General features: G+C 42.4%; 1 protein-coding gene across 1 annotated transcript in view; it reads left to right on the top strand.

The window, feature by feature from the left end:
- Positions 1–17,613, top strand: part of COL24A1 (collagen type XXIV alpha 1 chain) — a 713,151-nt gene that overhangs the window by 164,365 nt on the left and 531,173 nt on the right. The window contains exon 6 of the mRNA XM_069232264.1: positions 13,342–13,395. Within this exon, the coding sequence (XP_069088365.1) occupies positions 13,342–13,395 (54 nt within the window). The remainder of the gene's footprint in view (positions 1–13,341; positions 13,396–17,613) is intronic.

Here is a 17,613-nt window from a genome sequence, read left to right on the forward strand (position 1 = left end):
AGAAGTTATTCACTCCGGAGCCGTTAGCAACAAATTCAGTGGTGCCCACACCGCTGTGCAAGCCGCGCATAGATCCTGACTCTCGTGCACTATTCAGAAGGGTTGCAGGGTAGACGCTCGCTCTTTGGCTTTCAGGTGGGACTGTCTGTGGAGTCAGCCAAAGAAGCACGCATTGAATCTGGGTGTTTAAGACTGATTATAGAACAAAACTAACTTAGTAAGAGCAATAGGCCACTCTGTGAGTTTTTCATGAATTGTTTCCAACAGAATTACAGACCTGGAATGGCAGTTGCAAAGTGCAAGGGAAGTTGTACTGTTATAGAAGTGGGTCCAATACAGGGAATATACACTAGAGGGGCATGGCTGGAGATGATTTGATTTGTAAACCAATCACTACAATCTAGAAGTGATGATAGTAGGCATAGAAAATGCACAATGCAGTAAACATATGGGAATTACGACGCAGCCAGAATGAAAGCTGGACATTTTGAATCTTCTAATTACAATTTAAATAGAATTTGAAATTGATTTTTGTTGGAAAAATTACAGCAACAAATTAATGTATGTGAACTTATCACACCTTTTCTTTTCCCTGGATGGTAGTAATATTTATTTGTTTTAGCAGTCAACGCCTTGGAATCTTTACATCTTTTTGCAGCTCAAAATATCCAGACTAAGCAGTTAAAAGCCTTCAAAGACTCTTTTTAGTTCATTTAAATATCTGCCTCTAGTAATGATCAAAATATATACACCTTAGAGCACTCTTCCACACATGCTCTTGGACTATGTGGAGATCAGGGCTCAGCCGTCTTACCTACTGTGTTAAATCAACATAAAGCCATAAGGGGACTTGATCTCTTACCACTGCAGAGTTGCACTTTAAGATAAAGGCTGATACTCGCCTGCCAAAACTGCATTAAGAAGTACATCACAGACATAGACAACCAAGGATTTAACTCTTCCCAATACAAAGACTGCAAATATAGATCATCCAACTACTAACTACTCTACAAAAATGTGTGAAAGGTTTTTGATGTTCAGCTAAAGAACTGGGGAGTCCATCAGTATCTTCAGCCAAATAAAGTGACCCGATTTGACAATTGCCTGCTTCTCTGTGCCAAAAGAGGCTGCGTACAAAAGCATTAACATGAGCAAACTACCAGTTCATGCTCATGTAAATGAACAAAATCACTGATTCCTCGCTTTTTTACTATTCAGAGTAATACATTTTTAACTCAAGTCACAACCGTTGTGATGCATGACTATCAATCCGCCAGTGGTTTTCTTTCACAGCCTCCAAAAATGATCCAATAAAGGAAAACACTTGTACTAAATCAGTTCCAGATGCATTAATACAATCTCTTCTCCACAGTAGAAAAGGAGTAGACCCTTGTAAGATCTGTGTTACCAAATATAACATTCTCAGAATTTTTCTATACATGCTATGATGTGATTATTATAGATGACACAGACGGGATGTGTAAGACTGTAGACTATTTGGTTCCACGACCTCATCATGACTCCAGATATTTATCACGGTCTATCCAAAGTTAACAGCATTAACGTGTTTCTTTTGCAGTTGCCAATGAGTGCAATGCCACCTCCTTACATTATCTATTGGGTGCAGCTTAAATTAAGAAAAATCTATTTTGAAGCCTACATTTCTATTTGGACCCTACACAACCTTCGTTATCTAGAAACCTCCTTTGAGATTATGATTAAAACCCCTTTTTCATCTAGCTTATAATTAAGTGTTGAATGAGACTAATAAAGAAAGTGGATAGATAAGCTTGGTTTTTATTTATAGGTAAAGCTGATTGCCATTAAAAAAAAAATATCTAAGCCTGCTTATGTGCTATCACATCTTCTTGTTAGCAGCCATAGCTGGATATCTATTGGTTTTCAAATACTGTATAAAATAATTATTGTCCATCAAGAAAAAAACCTAACACTGCTATTAAAAGTTCTTATTCATAGTAGAGGGTTTGGTTTATTCTAAAGTAAACAGAATATAAACAGCTGTGTCACACACCAAACTAAACATTACCGTAAAATAAAAGGCAAATTGCTGAAGTGGCCGCATAAAGACTGTGCTCAATTTGTGCCAGTGTTTACCAGTGCTCAGCACCAGCACCTTTTTCTAAACACCTGCACATATGTATCCAACATATGGTGGCACCGTGTCCATACTGTTTATAGCAGAATTCCTTTAAGGTGATTTGATGTACTGTTTATAAACAAGCAGGTAGATATTGATGTCACTGGCATTTGACAGCAGTATAAGGAGCTAGGGTGTTGCCAGCAGCAGTGGACTCCAAAGAAATACTTTGGGCCCTGGCATTTCATCGTTTTACAAATTAAGCACTACATACAGAGCAATCTTTAGGGTCGGATCTCAAATCCTGTTGCTCTCATTAGTAAATATGAGGAAGAGTTAATAGCTCACAAGGATAGGTTTTTCACGTGGTAACAAGACAGAATATAGTATGAACTCTCCTTTTATGAAAAAGCTGTAATAGGTTACAAAGTCTATCTCCAACTTAAAATAAACGCTGGGCATTGTAGAGTACTACAGCAATCTTCTATATTAACCAGGTGTGGAAAAATAATAGTATTCTGCCCTTCAGTAAGCAGCAAAAGGAATACACTCTTGTCAACAGTGGCATATCAAAACAGCCTTCAGTTACATTTTGTTCTTTTTGAGGCTATCTCTTGAGTCGATCAATTACAGTTCCAATCTCCAAAATATATAAACTTTCTGTTTGATGTCAACAGAAAAGAATCATACCTATACTTTTATTGCCATTATTTCAAAGAAAAATGGGAATTTTGAAAAGACATTTGGGGACCGAGAAATATCGTTATTGGGTTGTTCTCTTGAATAAAGATTCTCGCCTCCTACAAAACAAGCCCATATCTTCAACTTTTAAAAATTCAGCAAATATTTTTAGGTCTATTCTGAACACCATAAAAACTTTACAAACTATGTAGGAGAGAGAGGATGCCCAATCTTTGGGTTTGTGTAAAAAGATCATGTTGAATATCTTGATCGTTGTATTAACTGATCTCTGATTTTAGAGACATGAAGAGAAATATTAATCTAAGTGCCTGTTTTTGTTTATGGTTTCTATTCGGAGAGCTAACTAACGGTTTGCAGGGAGATTTTCACTATTTTATCTCACTAGCAGTCTCATGCTCCACATACGGGTTACATGCAATGTTTTGGCTGCAAGGTGTTGCATCACTATTGCGAGTTTATGGATGGTGAGTGCTTTAGACGCACCTTACTTCAAGTGGAAACCGATTGACCAAAGAACAAGCCAGTCCAGTGCTTAACAAACCAGAAACTGGCTTCTTTATTCAATTAATTTGCTCGACTGAGATTCTGGCCTGTCCGTATTATCTTAACAATTAATTTAACTCACTATTCTCTCGTGAGGATACACACATGGATCTCTACTCTGTGCTTCCAAGCGATGCTTAGAAACTCAGTGATGTCCAAGAAAAGGCTGGCTTTCTAGTTGAAAAGTAACCATGGATCTCTACTCTGTGCTTCCAAGCGATGCTTAGAAACTCAGTGATGTCCAAGAAAAGGCTGGCTTTCTAGTTGAAAAGTAACCATGGATCTCTACTCTGTGCTTCCAAGCGATGCTTAGAAACTCAGTGATGTCCAAGAAAAGGCTGGCTTTCTAGTTGAAAAGTAACCATGGATCTCTACTCTGTGCTTCCAAGCGATACTTAGAAACTCAGTGATGTCCAAGAAAAGGCTGGCTTTCTAGTTGAAAAGTAACCATGGATCTCTACTCTGTGCTTCCAAGCGATACTTAGAAACTCAGTGATGTCCAAGAAAAGGCTGGCTTTCTAGTTGAAAAGTAACCCTGTGAACTATTTAATAGGATTCTGAAATGCAGATAAAATTTTCCAGTAGCAAAAGCTTATAGCGAGACAACTATGAAAAAAAGGTATGAAAATCAAGTTTGCAGTTGCCAAAAAGATATTAGTTTGGAAGATGAATACTCTTTTGTGAGTCTCTTTGGCACTTATAGAGTGCATTCAATCCAAACAGCAAAAATTTCAGCTAACGACACAAACCTGTTTCTTTTACATGCGAGTAAGTAAATGAACAGCTGGTTCTACTATGTACCTTTGACAGTAGATATATAAAACCAGTTTCCTCAGGACAGAGATCTCTGACAGCATCTCGCTCTAGAAATGTATAGGATTTTAAAGTGTATTTGAGCAACATATTAAACAGTCAGTAAGTTATTTAAATATCCTTCAATATTTTTGGATTGCCATTTTTGTAATATCTCCTACAATTAATAGGGCCAGTACACTTGAACTTCACATAGATCTGTTTTCGGTTGGTTTCCACTACAATAATACAGTATTGACGATTTTGGCAATTCGGCCATAAAGCAAGACAGCTGTATATAAATCTACAAGTGCTTTGCAATACTTTTCTTACACTACCTGTGAGATGCCTTGGAATGTGATTCAAAGTTTGCAGCAGAGCATTCGGCTACTCTCCCACTTTCAGATTTAGGGACGTAAAGACAGTCAAGTGATTCTGTAACCTGATGGTATTGGGGTCAACCAGGGCAGAGAGAAACTAAAAAACATCTGAAGCATAAACTTACAAAATTACAATATTTATCTGATGGTATTAGGCTGATTCATTATGTATACCTCCAAGAAGGTAAATGAGCTGACCATGCACACAGCAAGAGAGTGAAGAGAGAAGGTCCTGGCCAACCAGGGTGACAAACACTGCCATTAAATCAAGCCACTTACTTTCAAAACAACTAGGACAATTGTCTAGCGGTTATTTTCTACTGGTACTTACAGGTTGTAGGATACCCTTTTGTGTGATAAATCATTCCCCAGAGGAACTTCATCTCTCCTCAAGCTAGTTCTCAATTGGAACCTTTGTCCCTTTTCTAGAAGAAATAGGTGTCAAATGTCTGCTCTTGCCTGTGGGTGCTGTCTTAGAACCACTTTCCATAATGAGGCAGAGGTTCTGAATGATGCTTCATCCTTGTCATGCTGTGCTCTAATGGGTAGCTTCACAGTCCAAATCTATGTTCCCTTTCCCAGAATTTGCATCTGTTCTGTGGAGCATGTTTGCTGTAACCACCTACCACAGTACTAGTCTTATTGTATGTTGTTTTCATACCTCTGTGCCTGCAATTCCCTCACTATTTTTCTTAGGACCCAGTGACCCAGTGGTCTCGAAACAGTTTTTCTTCCACATGAATAATGTTCCAGAAATCACCTTTTTGTTAATAAATCATATTAAACATCAGCAGTGTCCCGGATGAAATGCAATGGAGTAGTGTTATCTACTCTGCTATATATACATATATAAAGTCCAAAGTACCTGTGCTCACTAAGAATATTTTTGGTATCTACTGTTAGAAATGGGGTTTCTGGTTGGCTGGGGTATGCACCTAAGCCAAGCAGAACCCACCTCTCTAGTCAGGGCGAGGGAGTTACACACCCAAGATAACCCCTGCTCTCACCCCCTTCGTAGCTTGGCACGAGCAGTCAGGCTTATCCCAGAGGCAATGTATAAAGCATTTGCACAACACACATGACACAAGAAATACACCACTAAGGAAACACAACTCAAGTTATATAAAGATAAACTGTATTGCATAAAACATTATTAGACCAAACACAACATGTATCAGTAATACCCTGCTACACAAGCAGCTGTCAGAACATAACACAGGTTACTAGTACTCTGCGACTATAAGCAGTAGTCAGGTGAACATATAGGTTGCTGGTGTTCTGCAACACCGGCAGAAGTCAAGTTGTCATTATCACCAAAAATGCACATCAGGCTAAACATAATATCAGAGATGCCAAGACACCACTGTGAATGCACATAAGATGAACCTTTCTCATCTGGCACATGTCAGACACCGACAGTGCACATGTTAGGAGAAAAACATCAGCTCATGAATGCCAAGACATCATCAGTAATGCACATCCCATGAACCACAATTATGCTGCATGTAATAAAGAAAGAGATAGGGTCACTTGCCACCCGGGCTCCTATTACAGGTTATCCGGCAATCTGGGACACAAGTGTTGGGAAACTCAGTAACAAGCCAGGGGCTCCAAGGCACCTTCATGCCTATTATACACAATCTGGTACCTGTAATGAGGGTTTGCGAAATGCGGCAAGGATTACATTACTTTCGCCAGGTGCGGAAGTCTCTGCGCGCCTCACTTTGCAAATGCAGCACTGATTGTTCCTCCAGTGGAGAATGGGCCTCCGCTGAGGTCTTTGTCCCGTCCCGCTGGCCATAAAGCAACTGACCCAACCAATTGTATGCCCCTAAGGGAGGTGGGGGGGCAAGCACACAACTCCTCCAACTGTGGGGAGACCTTTATGAGCCCCCCGCACAGGGTAGGTTATCAGGCCACCGCCATCACTGACACAGCTTCCTCTTTGGTCTGCCTCCTGCACTGACCGCATGTCCGGGGTCCTGCTGGGACTCCTGGACCGCGATTTCTGCCCCCATGGATATGTCCTCTCTTTGGTGGGAAGGCTCAGTGCCCTAATAGTAGTGGGGCCCCGCTAAGGGAATTTCCGACTGCCGGGCCTGGTCACTCATGGCTCCAGACGAGAATGTGTCCCTTCCAGTCCGTCCTGACAATAACCAAGGTGTGCAAGATTGCGCCCACACCGACACGGGTCAGTTTGGCGGCATGCCGTTCCTGGCACAGCCCATTTTTATCAGACCAGCTCTCTTCCTTGCACGGCTCTGTGCTTCTTCTCCCTAAGGGGGGGTGGGTCTCCCTGAAGAGGGGGACTCTGGCAGGCGATCCTGGAATGGCACTCGCGTGCAACTTGCCTGCTTGGGAAGGAGACACCACATTCACCTTGCATTACGCTGGGGGTAAACTCAGGGAGCAGTCCTCCAAGCACTCCTCTGCCGGGGAACAGGTTATAGCCCTCTCCATGTTCTAGAATCACCCAGGGAAAACTAAGGCAGCTCTCGACACACACTGTGTCTCAAGAGTGTGGTGGAGCGCCGACCTTACGCTAGCTGGGTTTGAGAGCAGGGGCTTGGTAGCACTCTTCCGGCTGATAAGAGGAATCCTGGGGTAGTGCACAGTACTCCCCAATATGCAGGAACACTGGTAGGGTCTTCATAAGGCATGCAGCAGTAGATGAAGAGGCCAGCACCCTAAAGGCAGGTAGGGGTGGTTCCTCCCAGCAATCCAGCCATGCCCAAGGGAAACCCAGTCATGGAGCAGCTGACAGCAGGGCAACATAGAGAAAAGCAATCCAGATAAGTTATTTGTGAAGTCCAGCAATCCCTTTGGCAGAGGTTCAGTCCCAGTTCCAAAAGTGCTCTATCATGGTGGGGGCGGCCCCTGTACTTATACTCATTTTGTGCAGCCTCCACAAAAGGGGAGAGGGGTTACAATCAGCACTAGCCATTTCCAGTAATGTCCCCTTTTTCCTCCAGCACTGGCTTCAGACATCAGTAGGGGGTAAACAAGCCCTTTGTGTGAGGCCAGGGCACAGCCTCTACAGATGCAGGTGTGCCCTTCCTCTACCTCTCCCAGCCCCGGAAGACAATTCAATATGCAGATGTACTCTTGCGACACCTCCACCCTCCCTGTTTACAGACTGTCTGAAAAGTATTCACAAAGCCCAGACGTCACTCTGCCCCAGATGTGGATTGGAGGCAATTTGCAAACCACCAGTCATAAGCACAGGGAAATGCTCACTTTATAAAAATGGTTTTGCTTTAATGGTAATAAAAAATCCACCTGCACCAGTAAGCAGCATTTCCCACTACCATTACTACCATACCAAACATGCCTACGCCACCCTGATGGATTAGACAATACCACTTAGACATATGGTAGGGTAATTCCAATGCAATCCTATGAGAGAGGCAGCACTCACAGTACTGAGAAGAGAAAACAAATACGCTGTTTGTCACTACTAGGACCGGTAACACAACAAGGCACATGTTCTACCTCTTACCCACACAGAACTCTGCCCATAGGGCTAGCTATGGCCTACCTTAGGTGTGACTTATATGTAGTAAACGGGGAGTTCCAGGCCTGGCAAGTAAATCTAGATGCCAGGTCCCTGTGGCAGTAAACTGTGCACGCAGGCTCTTCTGTGACAGGCCTGAGACAGGTTTGAAAGGCTTCTTTGCAAGCTATGCTGCAGGCCCACTAGTAGCATTTAATTTACAGGTCCTGGGCATAGGGATACAACTGTCCAAGGGATGTACAGGTGAATTAAATGTGCCAATTAGGTGTAAGTCAATCATACCAAGTTTAGAAAGGTGAGCACATGCACTTTAGCACTGATCAGCAGTGATAAAGTGACCAGAGTCCTAACTTGAACATAAAGGGGTCAGAAAAAGTAGGAGGAGGAAGGCACAAAGTTTGGGGTTGACCCTGTAAAGAGGGCCAGGTCCACCATCTACCATTGACTAAGAGGCTATCTGCTTTGCAGCATCCATCCCAGGTTATTACCAAGGTCTTCAATGATTGTTAATATGTAGGAATTGTTTCATCACCAGGCCACGAATGCCAAGAGTTATTGAGTGTGAGGTCTAGGTAAAGTAAACCTTAAATATATTTCCATAGACCGGGCAAAACCTTGTCTCTTAATCCTCACTGTGTCATGGAGTTATATTCAGTCTGGGCTGATTTTTTATTTCACTTACGAACAAAGTGGCCCTGCATTTTGTCTTGGATATTTATTCCTATGGACATGATGGTCACTAACCCCTTGAATAGCCCTTGTGCTTAATTTCCTCCATCATCCACATTTCTTCAGCTCTGTATAACATACATTAGAGCAAGATTTTGGGACAGTGTTTCAGTTTTAAAGTCTTGCTGTTTGGGGTGATAAGGCCTAGAAACATGTCAGCTGGGCAAATGGGGTTATGTGGTTCCACCCTCATAAAAATGGGCCTATACAGCTACTATCAGAGGGATGTATGGGTTCCCCTGGACCCCCTTACGCACACTAATAGCTCTCAGGGAGAATTGCCAGTGGCCCTAACATACACTGCCCAGGATAAGATCAGAAAAATGTTGGTCTCATCTTGAATACCGTATGCTGAATAAATGTAGGCACTGTAAAGAATCCACAGTATATATTGCTGGCAGTCACAATGGGCATGCAGATGCCCTGACACATATCCGACCTTGACAGGGACTAGGTGTCAGGAGCAAGGACCCTCACTCTAGTCAGGGCAATGGAGATGCACACTTAGATAACCTCTGCTCATTACCTTGGTAACTTGGCACAAGCAGCCAGGCTTATCTCAAAGGCAATGTGTAAAGTATTTGTACCAAAACACACAGGAATACAGTGAAACAAATGAAAAATAGACACCACACCAGTTTAGAAAATAGCCAATATTTATCTAAATCAAACAAGACCAAAATGACAAAAATCCAATATACACAAGTAAAGTTATGATTTTTTAAATTAAAAAGAGTCTTACTCCATAGAAAACAATGGCTGCATTGATGTTACACAAAAGTACCTGATTTGCATCAAAAATAAAGCCGCATGGGCGAGCATGCCCTGGAAAAGTCAGCGATGCATCGATTCCTTACTCACAAGTGAGCCCGTGCGTCGTTTCTTCTCCGGTCGGGTAGGATAAGTATCGATTTTCTCTCCCGCAAGAGAGTGATGCATCGATTTCTGGATGGACACTTCAAATCCGGTCAGGTTCATGTTAATTTTGATGCTCAGGGACAATGCGTGCAAAATCCGGCCGCACACTGATGAGGAATTGTGCTGCTTGGGAGTTGTGTCAATTACAGCAGCCGCAAGTGAGTGTTGCATTGTTTCTCCAGCTGTGATGCAGGTGATGCTTCAATTTCTCAGCTACAATACAGGTGGTGTGTCGATTTCTCAGCTGCGATGCAGGTGGTGTGTTAGTTTTACAACCGCGTTGCAGGTGGTGCATTGAATTTTTCCCTGCACCACTCCTGTGCATGGATTTCCACCCAGATTCCACCAGCTTCACCTTTCAATGGCCCAGGGACTTGAGTGGGCAGGGTAGGAGTCTCAACAGAGAGACCAGGTGCCCGCAGAGGAAGTCTTTGATGGCCCTGAGACTTCAAAACAGGAGGCAAGCTCAGTCCAAGCCCTTGGAGACACTTCACAAGTAAGAATATACCACAAAGTCCACTATTTGTCCTCTTTCAGGCAGAAGCAGCAACTGCAGACCAACCCAGCAAAGCACAGTCACAGGCAAAGGGGCAGTACTCCTCCTCCAGCTCTTCAGCTCTTCTCCTTGGCAGAGGTTCCTCTTGAGTCCAGAAGTAATCTAAAAATCTGGGGTTTGGGGTCCACTACTTATACCCCTTTCTGCCTTTGAAGCAGGCAGAGAAAAGTCACTGTTCACACGATCCTGCCTCACCCAGGCCTGGCCCCAAACACACACCAGGGGATTGGAGACTGCATTGTGTGAGGGCAGGCACAGCCCATTCAGGTGTAAGTGTTAGCTCCTCCCCCCATTCTAGCTCAGATGACTCATCAGGCTATGCAGGCTACACTCCCAGCTCCCTTTGTGTCACTGTCTAGTGGAGATTCAAAAACAGCCCAACTGTCAGTCTGACCAAGACAGGGAATACCCAAGCAGGCAGAGTCACAGAATGGTTTAAACACAAAATGACCACTTTCTAAAAGTGGCATTTTCAAACTGACAATCTAAAAACCAACTTTACCAAAAGATGTATTTTTAAATTGTGAGTTCAAGGCCCCTAACCTCCATATCTCTATCTGCCCCAAAGGGAAAACTGCAGTTAAGATATTTCCAGGCAGCCCCCCAGTTAACCTATGATGAAGATCGGCCTTGCAACAGTGAAAACCGAATTTGGCAGTATTTCACTGTCACAACATGTAAAACACATCAATACATGCCCTTTAACATACACTGCACCCTGCCAATGGGGTTACCTAGGGTCTACCTAATGGGTGTCTTACATGTATTGAGAGGTAAGGTTTGGGCTTGGCAATTGGGTACACTTGTCAAGTCGAATTGGCAGTTTAAAACTGCACACACTGCAGTGGCAGGTCTGAGCCATGTTTACAGGGCTACTCATGTGGTTGGCACAATCAATGCTTCAGGCCTACTAGTAGCATTTGATTTACAGGCCCTGAGTACATCTAGTGCACTTTACTTGGGACTTACTAGTAAATCAAATATGCCAATCATGGAAAATCCAATTACACATACACTTTACACAGGAAGCACCTGCACTTTAGCACTGGTCAGCAGTGGTAGAGTACCCAGAGTACCAAAACAAGCAAAAACTAAGTCCAGTACACAGGCAAAACATAGGGAGCAGAGGACAGGGGACACCACGCCAAAGATGCCAGGTCTAACGCGTACCATGGTCTACCATTTGTTGAGAGCTACAGCCTACAGCCAATTATTTTTTATTTGTATTCATATTCATTGGATTGCATTTTAAATTAGCCTAAGCAAAGCACCATTCATACCAAAAGGGAACAAGTGTATGTGTTTGTATGTGTAGGCATGTATATACTTTACAATTTTGCACCATTTTTTAGAATGAAAATCATAACACTATGCCATTAACACATTAATCAAGTGATTCTTGGTAATGGGAGGTCCCTAAATTGTGAATGAATTTGTCGCTTTGATCAAAGTGGAGAAATGCATTGTTCTTTTCTGTTCCCCTTTCATCTCGGTAGGAGTAGATGGGCATAGCATGTAGAGCATTCAGAATTCCAAACCTTAGTGGTAATTATGCCACATCTTTTTTAGAACATTTCCACCAACTTCCTACAAAATACCGTTTTTAGAAAGTTATATGGTGTTAAGCAGTGACGTTGACATTTCAGGGAGCTCAAATTGTGCAGGAGTTTTCTTTTTTGCTTCGAATATTTGCTGTGTACTTATACGTGCTACACTTGCATCTAGCTCTCTACAAAGAAAGCAGTTGGACTAAGCAAGCAAACCTGCTACTCAATAGAGATTTCTAGGCATTGATGTTCCTCGAGGATCCTGAAACTATATATAGATCATCTGCATTTGGGATTCCTCCATCACTCCCGGTGGGTAACTGGGCAGGAGACTTGTTGTTCTGTCTTCTTCCAACCTATATCAGCAGGACAGCGAGAAATATTGTAAAGAAAGAAAAAACTATGGTGCAACAACCATTAAAGGAGGATATGGTGACTGAAAAGCCTTCCAAAATGTGGCAGAATATGGCAATCTTTAATTATAATATGGTGTCACATATAGCATCAACAGCATAAAGTTGAATAATAGATACAAATTAAAACAGTGTGTATTCATCAGTTCCAACAACAAAAGGAGCAAATGTGCAAGGCAGTATGGAACAAGGAGTGTATCAGGAAGAGGCGGCTCTGCCGTAAAGGCGGAGGAGCGTCGTTTTATTGCTTGCAGCAGATGCAAAAATAAAATGATAATAACAGAGCGTTATGAGCATTTTATTTTTAGCTGAACCAGGTTAGGGCAGGGAGGGGCTGGAGGAGGAGTTGTGAGCGCACCATAAATGTGCATGTCTCTTTGGCGGGCCATGTTGGGCCGGTCAAACAGACATGCACACTTTGCATTTCTCCTCCCGGCTGTATTGCACAGATGTAGATGGAGGAGACAAATCCATCTCCGTTCAAGGCAGGTGTTTTTTATTTTAACTCCCTCCCCCCCCCAACTCATGACACCCCACCCCCCTAATGCCACTCTTCCTCTTGCCCCCCGAGTCCTGCCAACCCTGTTCAGTGACAGCCACCACAAGTATCGGGGAGGAGATGAGGAGCAGGTCTTCAGGGGTTGGGAGCATCGAGAGCAGGAGGACACAAGACCCAGACCAGATGTGAAGTGGGACACAGGAAGGACATCATAAGTAGAAACATGAGGAGGATTGGGTGTGGTGGGCAGAGGGCGTTGACTTGGTAGGTGGCAAAACAAATGAGAACAGATCAAGATACATGCTGGGCACTGGCTGAAGATAAGGAAGAGAAATAGGCAGAACAAGCAGATATATAGGAAAGTCTCGCACAATGCACCAGATCAAAATTACACCTGGAAACAGTTGTGGTGAGAGAGGCGCTCTCCCCTCTAATGAGATAATAGAAATACGTCTAAAGTTGCTTTCCACATTGTGAAAAGTTGTAGGATGTTAGGATTGATTTGGATGTGCTGAGAATTTTGCCCGAAGTATTTTGTTTAATTAAGTCATAGATTAATATAGCAGTATTATACCGGAAGGATTAGGAGTTGACCTTTATATATTTGTGATTATGGATGGTCAGTTGATTAATTTACCCTTTTTTGCTAGGGCCCCAAAGGAGATCCTGGAATTACGCCTGAGCAAGCACTTCCTGGAGACAAGGTACCTCTCTCATGAGTCATAGGAATATGATTTTGGGTGAAAGGGTTTGAGTTCATCACCACTATTATAGCCTGCAATGGTTTAAAAAAAAGAGTCAATTTTGTATCTCATTTAAGGTCTAAATGTCAATTTCCTTGTAAAGATGTACCCTTAGGGAAATTGTGTTTATGTCCTGTTTGAATTACTGATTTTTATTTCATATGTGATATTGCAATTATTATGGGTTAACATTGTTAACAATATTATGCATATTGAAGTTAATGTAAGTATTGCTGACTTTGATGATCTTGTCTGTATTGTGTTGATGTTTCATAGCACCCTAAATCATGGACAAACACACCTGTGGACAGCAGCTGATAGAGTATCATGTCTCAAAGGATGTTGTCCTTTAAACAACCAGGCGTCTGTGCTTGGCTAAAGGTATCCAGCCCCGTGTGGCTACAATTTCAAGTGTTGCTTGTTCAGAGAGCTGGATCTCGCCCAGATAAATACCTTCCTTTGAGTATTGTTCCTCTGGAACTGAGCTTAACAAGGATCTTTTGATGGAGGGAGCGAAGGAGCCTTGTGGGCCTGTGAGATTCGAGAAGGGCCCTCATATAAAAAGGGTGCTTCCACGCATTCCTTTTTTGTGCTTTAGGGGGAAGCTTGATTTGGGAGAGGGCCCTAGGCAGTCAAAAGAGTGGCTTCACTGAAGAAGTGATGCTGACGTTTGTCTCTTCCGAAAGCCAGATTATCCGTATTTACTAAAGCTGGGAATCCACGCTCAAGTAGTGAAGATACATTGCAAGAGTTACATTGTACATTTGTGGAGAAATTTATAATCACAATAGTCCGAATAGAGGCCTGAGTCTCTTCTGCTGATCCTCTGTAAGAGCACCGCAATATAGCCTTACATTTGGAATAAAAGAACTCGGTCAGGTACGATGCCGTGGTTAGGCTGACAGTAAGGGTGAAGCTTTGCCCTGTTTGAGTCTGGCATGTAGAGATCTGAATCAGTGCACTAATGAGTGACATAGCTGTGCACCTGTTTCAGAACATTACCCTGTACAAATCGCATACGCTTAACTGGGAATTCTTCCCAGTTAGTGCATGAGCTGTAAACAGCACAGCTAGGAAGAGTGAGCTGTAGTTTTCCCTCTCTGTTTCCTCCCAGTGCTGCTTGTAGCTTATGCACTAACTCATTAAAATCGTGGGTTAAATTGGTATGCCTTAAACAGTGGAGTTTGCACAAGACGGGTACACAGCTGTGCGCTGCATGAGTGCACATGTTCATGAAATGGCCTCTGGTGTATTAAGTGATGGACATGTGCATATCCGAATGGTGAGTGCGTCAGGTAGGCGAGGATAGCAACCCGGGGCCCTACAAAAGACCATAGAGCGGTAACACGATATAGACACACTCCTATGACGTCACGTCTCATGACGTAGCCACTGTCCCTCTCTGTCCTGACTCAAAGGTTTACACTGATTCCACGGTATCTAAGACCAACTTTCCAGACACATGCTGTCTTTGTCTGCTACAGTTAAAGGGCAGGGAAACAGGAGTACAGTGCAGTACAATGGAGCAGCTTGTACAAGTAATAGTTATGGTTCAGTGCAGTTTTTATTCTTGCAGCTCACTTGTGAATGGAACTGATGGAACCCCCATTTTAGCTGCAAGCCCGTTAGTTATGCAGTTTCAAGCTGCACGACTAAATGTCATACCTCAGCTATGTTCTATTTTACCTGCTAAATAGTCAGAAATATAACTTGCTTTCTTAATGTAATCATTATGTAAGTTTATACTATATATGTATTAATATATGTGTACCGTACCATGTACCTCTAAATAAATATGCAATGTTAATGCATGCGCACCCTATGTACTTGATGAAGGGGCGTGATACATGTTTGTCAATGTTCAGCGGAATTATGCATACCATGTGCACACCTGACGGCATTTAGACTTGACTTGTGATGGCTGATTCACGGGTTTCACTAGCGCCCTGATTCGCACGCTTTTGCAAAACTCAAGTGTCAGATGTACTATTAGAGAAACCCCATACTCCGCAGCTTTTTTGGTCCACACCTCTCCTATCACCGCGGATTCAGTACAGAGCAGAACATCCACAGAATAACCTCATTGCAACTGCATATTTGTTTTAATTTTTGTTTAATCTGAAAAACGTTTCCATGCGCGGACATTTTTTTAACTATTTGCCGTAGTGTGTTTATTTAGAGATTGTCCCTACATCTATTACGCCACTCTTGCTTACCTGAAGTAGTTACAGGTTTAAAAGTGCTTTAGGTGTGGAGAAAAAAGTAGCAAGTGTTTGTCACACTTAATCAATACCTCTAGAGTGTGCCTTAGGCTGGAAAGCCCTCCTCCAATGGCACTGAAATGGATACCTCTGTGATACCACTCCCAAATCACACTTACTACGGTGACAACTCTAGGCACTTTCTGTTTTTTCTATAGTTTTATGTCTTATCTGTAACTAGAAATCTCTGACGATCCAGATTTAGTAAATTTTAATTCTGTTTGTGGTCACAGATGACACGAATTGCACAAATGAGTAGATTATCTGCATAAAAATTTTCAAACCTCTGTAATTTTTTTGCCGTGATAAATGCAAGTTTGAATGCATCCGTAAGCATTTGGTACTTTAACAAAGATAAACAGCAGAATGGATTTTCTAGGCAAAAACTGTAGTTTTCTCTTTTGTCTAATAAAGGAAAACTTACCAGAAAGCTCTATTCTTAACATGAGAAAGTATGCGCCTTGAAACCTGATAGTAGAAAATCTTTTATCACTGCTTGTGGTGGATGCTCGCCAAGTGGCAAAGGTATTTCGCTAACATATGCTTAGCTCTTAATAGGCCCATTTTCAAATAAAAAAGCCTCTGATTTCTTACAAACCCTCTTTCAAAAATTCTAGATGTTTGTGTCCTGGGACTTTGAGACAGAGAATACTTGTTCCCGCAATTACACCATCATAGACTTTTCACGATTTGTCTTTCAACTATAGAAATTTAAGGGTTGAAAATATTTTAATTGAGTCTTAGGAGATTTAAGACGCTTAGCTTGTTCTCATTGCCACATAGCTGCCCTTACAAAGAAACCTTGTGTCATTATTATTTTGTGTTTTTCCGTCAGCCTGTAGTATTTCCCCCCCTACATGCGTGGACTGGCACATCCTTAACCTCACACACAGCTGCCCCTGAACACTCCATGAGGAGGATTTAGGGTGGCTGCAGAATATAAGCTTGCCTTGGGCCCATGGTCAGAAGGCCTTTTGTTTATCTGATCTCAAACCAAACAACCCTACAGAAACTTTCAGAAGACTTGGTATCTTTTTCACAGAAAATGGCAGCCCACCTCTCTACCCTGAGGTGAAAGCACTCAGCCCTGCTCTGCGGGTCAAGCATTCTTCTATCCACCCCGGCTCAGTTGTCACACATAGGTGAAACCACATAGCTCAGGGGAGCCTCCTCTCAAAGCCCTGTCACTCAGGTTGCCCCAAACTCTAGTTCATACAGAGCAGCCACTGTCCTATCAAGGAAGTTTTCAAATGAGCACAAGCTAGTGTGTGCTGCCCTTTTCTAGAGAAGCAGTCCACATTCAGTTTTTGCAGGGCAACTGAAAATATCCAAATTCCCCAGCCACATGTTTGCCACATAATTCATCATCTGCTGCATAGGTAGCAGATTTCAACACAATAAAAAATTGTTCCTAGATGAAACACAAACGAAAGTTACTGAAAAAAGCGCAAAGTGTAGGAGAACATTTGCAAAGGTTATTTGGCCCATCTTTTAGTTGCTGATTGTTATATTCCACCGTTCCACTGGCATGAAACATTTGCCCACCGTATTAATATATGCTATAATGACAAAGCGGTACAATAGTACTGCCATCAAATGTGCACCAATGGGCCACCAAAACATGCCTTCTGTTGTTGCATAATTTATTCAGCAATGTCTCATAATTTGTCTCTCTGTTGCCTTATGTTGTCAGGAGGTACTGGGTAGATGTCAATGTGATTTCTTTTTATGGCATTATTTCATAGCCAAGATGTATGTACAATTTACCGTCCTTCATAGCATCCTACATATTCTAGGAATAATTTTACACTTTTATTTTCTGTAATGTGATGTGATGAGACGGACCCCAAGTTTGACATTGAATATCACAGAGGGAATGAATACCATTTTTGTTTGTAAACTTGTCCTGTTTTGTGGC

Source organism: Pleurodeles waltl, chromosome 4_2 (genome assembly GCF_031143425.1).
Source record: "Pleurodeles waltl isolate 20211129_DDA chromosome 4_2, aPleWal1.hap1.20221129, whole genome shotgun sequence".
Classification (NCBI taxonomy): Eukaryota; Metazoa; Chordata; class Amphibia; order Caudata; family Salamandridae; genus Pleurodeles; species Pleurodeles waltl.